Source organism: Garra rufa, chromosome 1 (genome assembly GCF_049309525.1).
Source record: "Garra rufa chromosome 1, GarRuf1.0, whole genome shotgun sequence".
Taxonomy (NCBI): domain Eukaryota; kingdom Metazoa; phylum Chordata; class Actinopteri; order Cypriniformes; family Cyprinidae; genus Garra; species Garra rufa.
In genome coordinates, this window is record NC_133361.1 from 51580407 (window position 1) to 51591648 (window position 11242).

The window sequence follows — 11242 nt, forward strand, 5'->3', positions numbered from 1 at the left end:
GCGCGTGTGTTTGGTTCACTCCTTCACGGTGCAGGATCTCTCCATCGCTTCCGCGGAAGAACCCGTCTCTGCTGTCCCACTAAAGATGGAGCTATCTGCGGCAGGGGACCGAGTGTTTGCCGCTGAGGCCATCCTGAAGCGCCGCGTCCGTAAGGTCAGTCCGTTTATTATTAAATCTCGTTTTATTTCCTTTCACTGCGGCCTAGACGCACTAAACTTCAGCCCTTGCGGACCGAGCGCAGTGCACTGAACTGCCATAGAGCACCATGCTTTCCTATGCAATCATAAAATCGCTCGTATTACGCGCAGTTGTGTATGTATTCATTTTTAGGGCAGTAACGTTAATCTGACAGAGTTGCTCATTTTATGTCTATGTGTAATGTGTAAGTTCGTTTAGGTTGGAGTGGCGCCAGCTGGAGCTGGTGCTGTTAGCGCGTTAGCTTTTTTGTGTCTGCCTGGAGTGCAAATTTTTTGACAAAGGCCGGTTTGTCTGACACCCCATCGACACTGCATGAGGAGCGACGCGACGCTACCCTACTAGAACGCTAGCACTATAGCATAAGCTGAGAAGCTGTTTTCAGTGTGTTAAAATCAAGTAAACAGTGTGCATTTCAAGCGTTTGAAGGATGACAGATTGGTATTTATTATGGAATGCTTACGTTCAATATCTGTGGCGTCGCGTCGCGTAGCAACCACTTGTTTTTACGTTCAACTCGCTGGTTGTTTTTGTTTTCAGCACGACAGGCGATTGTTTTGAGGGACGGTACGGATCAAAATGTTGGTTGTCAAATGACCAGCATCTCTTGATACTTAAATGCATGAAAGAACTTTTCGTATATTGTGTTACACTACGCATGCGCATGCATTTGATTGAGTTTATTAGTGAAGGGACATATTTTAATAAATTTTAATTTTTAAATTTTACATAATGGGGTCAGGTTTTGTAAAGGATTGACCCTAATTTGGCCGTTTTTGTCTCTCTTTCCAAGATGGCATGACTTACTTTCGTCTGGGAACACATATAGAAGAATATTGTTTTGATACAATGGACCTAACTGGGAATTGGGACTTTCAAGCGCCAAAAAAAAAAAAAGACGAAAATCATTGGCATCTTAAAAGTAGTCCATGTGGTTCTATCGCAAGTCCTCTGAAGTCTTAAATTAGCTTTGTCATATTGACTGCTTCCCAACCTGAAATAGGACAAGCGGTTTGGAGGATGAATGGATATTAACTACATTTATTATATATTTACATTGTTTTTTTAAACTCTGAAGCGTCATCTGTATAGAACAAACGGAGTAAAGGTTTTTAAAGAATATCTATTCTTGTGTTTCATTAAAAAATACCAGCAGGAAGGAGAGTAAATAGGCCTAATGATGAACTATTCCGTCAATGAAAGATATCTTCCAGAAATGTTGGGAACTGAATCTGATCTGTCTTTTCTATAGGGACGGATGGAGTACCTAGTGAAATGGAAAGGATGGGCAATAAAGTGAGTGAACGTAAATATGATTTGTAAGGTCCTTTTTTGTATATCTAATAAGTCACAGATGCTAAATGATCTGTATATGTTGCAGGTACAGCACATGGGAACCTGAGGAGAACATCCTGGATGAACGACTCGTTGCAGCGTTTGAACAAAAGTGAGTTTATGTGCTTGGTTGCAAAATGTTTCTTTTTCCTAATTAACATATTTAAAGGTAACTGACATTTACAAAATGTCCAATCATGCGATCGTGAGCGTTAAATACGTTTGTGACGGTTGGCGCTTCTGTTTGAAGTGGTCTCCCTGATTCAGAGCTAGATCAACTCTTTCCTGCATACCCACAGGAAGCATTCACACAGACATCTGCAGCCACATCACATGAATACTCAAGTCACAGTCTGAAGTAAAACTTTGTAGTCACGTTTTTGCTCAGAGGAAGTTTGTTGTTCAGAAAGCTGAAACTGGCATTAACACTGACATAATAAAAACCCTTTTATAAAAACTCATATTTTTACTCAGAGAGCGGGAGCAGGAGATGTACGGACCTAAAAAGAGAGGCCCGAAACCTAAAACGTTGCTTCTAAAGGTACGTCAGCAATACCAACTGACTGGAAATACATGTATTTTGTGTGTCATGTACTTAATTTGTTTTGGAAATATGCTTTTAAAATATTAAAAAACCCATTAGACTTTCCAACCCTTAAGACTTTTGTTCATCTTCTAAACACAGATTGAAGTATTTTTAATACTAAGTATTGATTTCTGTCCCTCCAATGAAAGTCCATGCTAGAGGTCTCCATGTGAAAATTTTCATTTTCAGCTAAAAATAACTTTCTTCCCACTCCCGTGCACAAATTCCCAGATGTAGAGATCTACATGGATATTTCAGTCCTGTTTCAGTGTGATTCTGTCTCCCTCAGGTGTGAGAGGCTTTTTAACCCAGTTCACACACACGTGATCCTTTTGACTTCCTATTTCCATTGTTTTCCACAGTTTTTATTTAGATATTTATATTTTGCAGGAGTCCCATGAGTCATTTATTTCTCCCGGTTCCTGCACACACATCAGTATCAGAAATTCCAAACTTGTTCTGCACCACACTTGTATCAGGTCCCATGGGAATTCAGACCTCTAGTCAACACAACCAAATCTTTGACATTCATAAAGTCACAATTTATAGGAATCAAGCAGTTTAATCCAAATCCAAATGAGATTAGATTTAAATTAGGCTTCTGTTTATGTATAAACACTGATCAAAGCCAATACAGTCAAAAGTTTACATGCAACTTGCAGAAATTATTTTAACAAAATGAGAGGGATCATGCTAAATGCATGTTATTTTTTTTTTTTATTTAGTACTGACCTAAATAAGATATTTCACATAAAAGATGTTCACATATAGTCCACAAGAGAAAATAATATTTGCATTTATACAATTGACCCTGTTCAAAAGTTTACATACACATGATTCTTAATACTGTTTCTACCTGATTGTTTTTTTGTTTAGTGATCGTTGTTCATGAGTCCCTTGTTAGACTTAAATTCGTTCTTCAGAAAAATCCTTCAGGTCCCTGGTCTGATTATTTGGTTTTTCAGCATTTTTGTGTATTTGAACTCTTTCCAACAATGACCGTGTGAATTTGAGATCCATCTTTTCACAATGAGGACGACTGAGGGACCCATATGCAACTATTACAGAAGGTTTAAACACTCACTGATGCGCCAGAAGGAAACACAATGCATTAAGAGCAAGGGGGTGATTTTGAAGATCAGGGTAAATTTAACTTATTTTGTCTTCTGGGAAACATTTAAGTATCTTCTTTAGCTTTTGAAGGGCAGTACTAAATGAGAAAATATGATATTTAGGTAAAATAAGAAAAATGTTGTTCAAAAATCTTCAGACAGCGTTTGAACCTGCTCTAATAGTTATAGCATATAAGTCCCTCAGTTGTCCTCAGTGTGGAAAGATAGATCTCAAAATCATACAAATTAAGATATTTTTGATGAACTTAAAGAGCATCCAAAAGCTTTCTGACCCTGCACAGACAGCAACGCAGCTACCTTGTTCAAGGCCCAGAAGGTAGTAAGGACACCGTTAAAAATGTCCATGTGACATCAGTGGTTCAATCATAGTTTTTTAAGCTACAAGAATACTTTTGGTGCACAAAGAAAACAAAAATATTTTTTTTTCTTCCATGTCAGTCACTGATTGGCCATTGTGTTCACTCGCTAAATACCACACGTAGACACGATGTAAATAAAACATATTTGCGATTGATTACAACGGAACTTTGTGAGATTGCTATAAATTGACAGAGAGTGACAGCTTTTTAGTGACTATTGAACTGCTTTACGTGCTGCTAACAGGACCAATAGACAAAACCCTGTACAGCAGTAGTTTCAGGAGTGACATATATCCTGCATCCTTCATATAAATGTGGGAATCACTTTTATAGCCTCGATGGCAGGCAACTATTGTAATTTGGTTGAAAAAATCATCTTCATAACATAGCGATCACATCCAACATATGTTGTGATTTTCTGTTTATACCTTACTCTTGTAATAGCGTCTAAACCAGTACAGTAAGACTATTTCTCCATCTCATCCGTTCTGCTTTTTCAGTCACACACAAAAAGCGAAACTTTATTCAAATTCTGAACTGATTATAGCGTAGAAAGCGAGCAAATAGCGCTTTCATATAGTCACTAAAAAGCTGTCACTCACTTAAATTTATTGCAATATATCCATATAAGCTCTCGAAACTACAAATATACACCGTGTCTCCCGTGTGGCATTTAGCATTGAGTAAATTCACCCTGTATCTATTTATATATTTCTTTATTAATATCTTAACATATTATTATATCTTTTCTTAACCATTTGCACACACAATTATTATTCAGCTCTCCTCCTGACCGCAGACGGATGTTTACGAGCCACTTTTTTTCTGCGATTTTCAGTCAATTTCTTGCCTTTCCCCATTACCAACAGCAGGCTTTCATGCAATGATAAAAGCTCCATGTGGTTGTCAGCGATGATTAAGAATCAGCGACGATTAAGATTCCGCTCAACAGTGCGCAAATGTTTGCAAGAAATTTTATGTTTTTAAAACTTCAGTACAGACTGGTATCGCGGTCTGTAATTTTGACAACACTTGTGCCAGGATGCATGCGTCTGGTACTTTCAAGAATGGCGGTGGAGACTGACACGGAACAGAAGAAATTGATGAATAAAGTTGTTAGCTTTGTATTCTATGTACACAAAAAGTATTCTCATAGCTTCAAAAAATTACAGTTGAACCACTGGTGTCACATGGACTATTTTAACGATGTCCTTACTACCTTTCTGGGCCTTCAACCTTCAGTTGCGCTGCTGTCTATGCAGGGTCAGAAAGCTCTTGGATTTCATCAAAAATATCTTAATTTGTGCTCTGAAGATAAACAAAGGTCTTATGGGTTTGCAATGACATGAGTTTGAGTAATTAATGACAGAATTTTCATTTTTAAATTTTTCGTCTTTAAATAGGGCAGAAATATCTTCATTTGTGTTTCGAAGATGAACAAAAGTCTTATGTGTTTGGAACAAAATGAGTGAATGTTGACAGAATTATTTTTTTTTTAATAAACTAAACCTGTCATAAGTGAATAATTTTTGACTTTTCCCAATTATTTAGTCAAGAGCGCAGGTTGCAGAGACTTCCTCACGAGTCCCGGAGTTCAAGCACACTCGTCCTCAGCAGCATTCCAAGCTTCCTCCGCCCTCGGCTGCACCGTCCTACACCCCAACAGTCCCTTCCAACGCTAAACTGCAGTCGGGCGCCGTTCAGCCCAAACTGAAAAAAGACATTCATCGTTGCCATCGCATGGCGCGACGCCCCTTGCCCCGCCCAGACCAAACAGTAGGTCCCTCTGGTCCTTTTTCATCCCGTCCAACAGTTAGTCCCTTCTCAGAAACAGTACGCATTCTCAATCGTAAAGTCAAACCCAGAGAAGTAAAGAAAGGACGGGTCATTCTGAACCTCAAAGTAATTGACAAGGCTGGGAATGGCGGAGTTCCTAATAGTAGAAGGACACATGTGCCCACCACCCAGCAGTCCCAATTTGGCCGGCAGAAGATTCCGTCCAGGAATAGGGTGATTGGTAAAAACAGGAGGTTTGGAGAGGTGTCCTATCGAGGAATCCAGCCCCCCATTAGAAGCTCTGGGTTTCCTGTTTTTGGCAAACTCTTCGATTCTCACTCCCTGAACAATGCTGAGAATCAGACTCAAAGCGGAGAGAGTCGTAATAACACGACAAACAATCTCTCTTCCTCCCAAAGTTCAAAGGTGGACATGTCCAAAGGTCAAACTCTTGATGAACTGCCTCCCTCAAACTCAAGCTCTGAAGTTTCAGACGGTGAGCCACCCTCCCCGCGACAAACCCAATCCCAGCATTCCTCATCGCAGCCCAAGGCCTCCGCAACCAAGACCCAAGACAAACACGGCGCTCAACCTGTAGCATCCAAAAACAGCTCGGGTCCTTCTGCTCTTCCATCTTCTCCGATGTTTTCCTCATCGTCCTCTGCGTCGTCATCCTCAGAAGACAACGAACACATCCTGGACCTTTCTGTACCTCATGAAATGGACAGGCGATTGCGGCGACGGCATCCCTTCTCTGGCCGTCGTCCGCTCAAGGTCCCAGAGGTGCCCGTGTCGGAGGAACCGTCAGAGGAAGACGAAGACTTGGACTGGCATCCCGACATGACATCCCGATGTGCCAACGTGGTCGTAACGGACATCACAGCTAACCTCTTCACCGTCACGATCAAGGAGTTCTGTCATCCACCCTCCGCTACTCCTCCTCCCTGCTACCCCAAAAATATATCAGCTCAACACGACACAAAACAGCCAAAGCACCAACCCAACAAAACATGAATGTGGACACCACAGATACAACCTCCTCCAGCCGCCAGAAGGAGTTTTAGGAGGTTTGTTAGCAGTTTGTTTACAGTTTCAGCTGCCTGGTGCTCATGCGAGCCTTTGTTAAGAGATGTGGCCAAGCTGTCCACTCTCCAACACTGTGCCATGACTTTTATAACCATGAAAGAATGTCTCTAAATAAGGCTTTTTGGGCTCACTGAGTTTAATCTGAACACATGGACTTTTCTGAGGATGGATTTACTCACCAATGGCTTCTTTAAAGTTGTGCCAAGCAACTTCCTCTATGGTATTTATTCCATATATACACACACACACTACTGTTCAAAAGTTTGGCGTTGGTAAGGTTTTGTATTTTTTTTTAAACAAGTACAAACAGTATTGTCTTTTTTTTTTTTCTAATTTAGAGCTGTTTTCTATTTTAATATAAAAAATATATATATATTTCTATGATGGTAAAGCTGACTGTTCAGCAGCCATTACTGCAGTCTTCAGTGTCACATGATCCTTCCAGAATCATCCTAATTTGCCACTCAAGAAAAATCTTGTTCATATAAATATTAAAAAAAGGTTGTGTTCCATAATATTCTTGTTGAAACAGTGATACAAGTTAAAAGTTAAAAATGACAAAAAGTACAAATTTCTTACAAAACTGATCCAATGCTTTTGAACAGCAGTACATAATATAAACCAAGTATTATCTGCATCTACAAACTCACTTCCATACTGGATTCTATTTACTCAATTCAATTATTTCTTTGAGTGAATGTATTATGTATAGCATCAGTAACGTTGAATTGTGCTGTAAACCACAGCTGGGGGCTCAATTTAAGGCCTTTTAAGTTATATATTATGTTCAAAATATATTTTATGGTCCAAATGTTTCAAATTACTAGTAAAATGTGGCTGGTAATTTATTGCCAGCAAAATGACCTTCAGTTCTGAATATTCAAGAAGAAAACAACTATATATTTATTGTCGTTAGAACAGTAGATACAGTTTCTTTTCTGGTAAGAAATATTTATGGCCATAAAACTTTCTCAAAACCTGTCAGCTAATTTTGGACCCTGGTTATGCTTCATTTTTAGTTAGGCTTTGGCGTCTGGAAGAAGTCCTGACACACACCACCATCTTTAAGCATCCCCACAGTCAGTACCTTCATTATGAAGCAGAATAGCAACCATCTGTGTCAAACTTGTATGTTTTGTCTCTGTCATAACTATCTGGCAAGTGTTTATAGTGCTGTCCCTTTCGCCAAGGTTTTCGGTTAATAGTTGTACAGTAAGAAATACTCAGGTGAGAGAAGGAGAGAGAATGAAGAACAGGATGTTTTGTTGTTGCTAAGCTGAAATGCAAATTTAATGCCCAATGTTCAAGTTGTTCCTTTATGTGTTTTCTAGATTTTCCGCTTTAATTTAGCCGGAAATCTCAGAAAGGAAGCAATACTTGTATTGAAATCTAGCTGTTAACTGATGTACGAGGAACATTACCTGTTATTTAATGACTAGTATATTCATGCTGATGTCGTTTTTATTTTTATTTTTGCCTTTTAAGATAAATCTCTTTTGTCTCTAACTGAAGTGCTCTTTTGTAGAAGAGGCTCTTAATTCTTGTGCTGCAAAAAGCTTTGAGCTCCAGTTAAGTCAATAAGATCATCATCTCTCACTTCAAACACGAATGTCGCCTAGCCATCGCTTTAGCATCATCCTGCTCTCTCTTTATCGGCAGAGATAGATCAGTCTCAGCAAAGAGAGTGTGGAGTCTGCGACTTTGAATCCAGAGAAAGAGTATTTACTTAGACTTGGCGAAGAGCCTTCTGGGAAAAATGAGCTTTTGATCTAGTCCTGATGTGGTTGGAACGGTCTCTACCCTCCAGTTAGGCTTTAATGAGAGCTGAAACCCCATGGGCTTGGGTCTTGATGCAAGCCAGTGTCAGATTTTAAATGAGTAAAGGCACAAGCGAAACACACTCGCCTGATGAAGTGGACGGTGATGTCATTGATATGGAAACTTTAGCTGTGGCCAAGCACAATGTTTAGGGCTTCGCGTAGGGTCATAAAATGAGCTCATAGGGCAGTTTCCCCATACGTTCTTGGCGTACCTTGTTCTCGTTTTCAGAGTCCAACAAGCCTTTTATGTACATTATTTAAACCTTATTTTGAAGTCAGGACTTGATTGATTGGCTTAAAATGAATCGCCAGAAGCGCCACTGTAGATTACAATAATTACCATTAATTTATTTGATGTTGCTATTTAAAATTGAAGCTCTTCAATATGTACTGTCATTAATGATTTTTGATCTGTTTCTGAGTGGATTTTTGTGCTTGAAGCTTTTCTAAAAACCTTGTTTATAGTTTTGTTTATTTGTTTTGTTTTGTTGCTTATGAATATCTATGTTATTAGAGATCAAGCTCTCAGTCCTGCTCTCTGCAGCCTTATGGTTTGCACCAACATTGTTGGTCCTAAATCCCTGATATTTTCAGCAAACACTGAAACTTCTGATCCCTATGGCCTCTCCTGTAATCCCACTTAACCAGCACTTCAAGACTGCATGAAGACAGATTGAGAATCAAGATTTCCTCTTAAAATCCCTGTCAGGAGATTGGCTCTGAGTTCAGGGCATCTTTCTGTTTATCCCGCTGAATCCTGACTCTCATTATTCCTCCACATCTGCTGACAGTTTAGCTCAAACCTCCACGATAAGGATGTTTTAAGGACACATTCTCACATTGAGCTGTATAAAATGGATTTTTATTGTTTGTTTAGCCATATTCTTCTCATTTCCAAAGGGCAAATTTGAGGAATTTCAAATTCCTCAGCACTTAGAAGGCATGTTTTCATGTTTGTGTTATTTAAAAAGATTAAACATTAATGCACTCGTGCCTTTGCGCAAAGGAAGAGTTTTTGAATATGTAAATATTTTCAAACTGATCATATACAGCTCTTATTTTGGTGTGATTCATTTGAGTGAAGTTTGAATATGTGGCATTAATTTGTATTGTAGGCTGCAGCTCTGGTTTCATGTATGTCGGAATGGACATATCTTTCCCATTACTTTTTTAAACAAAACATTGTGGCTAATATTTTATGTTGCCTTGACAAAGCCAATATACTGAGCTATTAAATATCCTATAGTTCAGTGGAAAATTTCTGACTGTATTTCCTGTTTTCAAGCTGTCAACCAAACACCTTATAATTGTCTAGTTTATTAGACTAACTACATAAGACTTAATATTAAGACATAACTTTAAACCAGATCTGTATGTCAGCTCAAGAGTGTTAAGCACAGATCATTAATGCCCCAAATGTTTGAGAACGAGCTCTTAAACTACATTCACTGTGAGCTTTGTAACTTCTGAAACATAGTTTTGACATTGATCAAGCTTCAACAGTAATTGTGTGTTTGAGAGGAAAAGGGAATACATTCTTCATCTCCATTTTTATAAGTTCTGAGTTTTAAACTCCATCTCATGTCAGTTGTTTTAAATGTAAATAATTGTTCAATCCTGTCTGAATCCTTTTTTTTTTCCTTCTTTTGTCTGAAACAGTTTGTTAGCCAGTGATGATTATGTGAATGATTTATGAATTGAATATCTGTTTGATTTGGTCATTTTTGTTGTAAATATGAATTTTTATATAATAATAATTCACGCTTGATTTTTATTCTTTACTGTCCATAGCATAATTATTTTTCATTGCTTTATGTATTGTGTACAGATTTGTAATTGACAAAGTGTTGAAAATCATGGCAATTTTTGTACTGTCTTTGAAGTAGAAGTGTAGCTAAGGTCACTGACCCTGTTTTAATAAAGGAATTGCATTTGTGATTTTGCAAATTATGCAGTGTTCGTTTGTATACATACTGATCATGTCAATACAAAACAACACTAACAAGTTTAATTCAGGGAATAGGTGTACAGTATGAAAGATACAATTTTAACAGTGTATTCTGCACTTCTGCAGACCAGACATTATTTCACTTTATTCAGATGGTGTCATTTATTTTCATAAATTCAACAGTTATAATATTTTCCATCATCAGACAGGATGAGATTAGGATGAGCTGTATCAGGATCCAGAGTCACATCCACTGCGAGAGAGGGAATATCAGATGTTGATGTATTTAAAAGTGAACTGAATAAACTTCAACTATTATTAATTGTTAAAGTGAGAGATCTGTGCATATCAAACAATGTACCTGCATATGAGCGCATCCTCTTAAACTCTGTGGAGAAAAATGATGATAAAGGGATTATCAGTCCTATATCTATCATCAAAGAATTTACTTTCGGTTATATTTAAGAAAATGTAATTTATATCACATGTTTATGTATAGTATCAGTAATATGCATTTCTGCTTTGATTATATAATTTATATATTTTTATAATATATATATATTTTTTTTTCATAGATATGAGATATGATTTTCCCCATTTTCCCAACACCTTTTTATCTCCATGATGTTGTTTTGTACTTTGTGCATTTTGTTTGTGGTATTTAAAAAACTATTTTATAAAAAAAAATGATACTCCCAGATTACATTATATAATTATTCTTGATCATTTTGCAGCAGGCTTGTCAAGTTTGATTTATCCTTTTATTTCCTTTAGAAAATATTGTCAAAAAAAAAAACTATATATATTTGCTCTCCAGTTGCTCAATAATACAAGAACTGATCAAATGGCAAATTAATGAATATAAATTTGATATTTAATTACGGTTTGACTGAGTTTGTCATCTAGAGTCTGCTAAGTCAGAGCTGTTCTGATGGTGTTCAGACTCACAGGAGTGTTAACACTGATATCAGACCACTGCTTAGTGTTGACAGGTTTGCACATG

General features: G+C 37.7%; 1 protein-coding gene across 1 annotated transcript; it reads left to right on the top strand.

Annotated features, from left to right (window-relative positions):
• Positions 1–24: 24 nt before the first annotated feature.
• cbx6b (chromobox homolog 6b) lies at positions 25–6714 on the top strand. The gene is made up of 5 exons (XM_073833524.1): positions 25–154; positions 1449–1492; positions 1578–1643; positions 2006–2072; positions 5161–6714. Exons 1-5 carry the CDS (start codon positions 86–88, stop codon positions 6397–6399), a joined length of 1485 nt encoding a protein of 494 aa, XP_073689625.1. The 5' UTR covers positions 25–85; the 3' UTR covers positions 6400–6714.
• Positions 6715–11242: the final 4528 nt, after the last annotated feature.

Bases quoted from the DNA above. Each gene is read 5' to 3' on its own strand.
- cbx6b (XM_073833524.1), top strand. From the start codon at position 86: ATGGAGCTATCTGCGGCAGGGGACCGAGTGTTTGCCGCTGAGGCCATC. The intron at 155-1,448 runs GTCAGTCCGTTT...TCTTTTCTATAG, and splicing joins TGAAGCGCCGCGTCCGTAAG to GGACGGATGGAGTACCTAGT. The intron at 1,493-1,577 runs GTGAGTGAACGT...TATATGTTGCAG, and splicing joins TGGAAAGGATGGGCAATAAA to GTACAGCACATGGGAACCTG.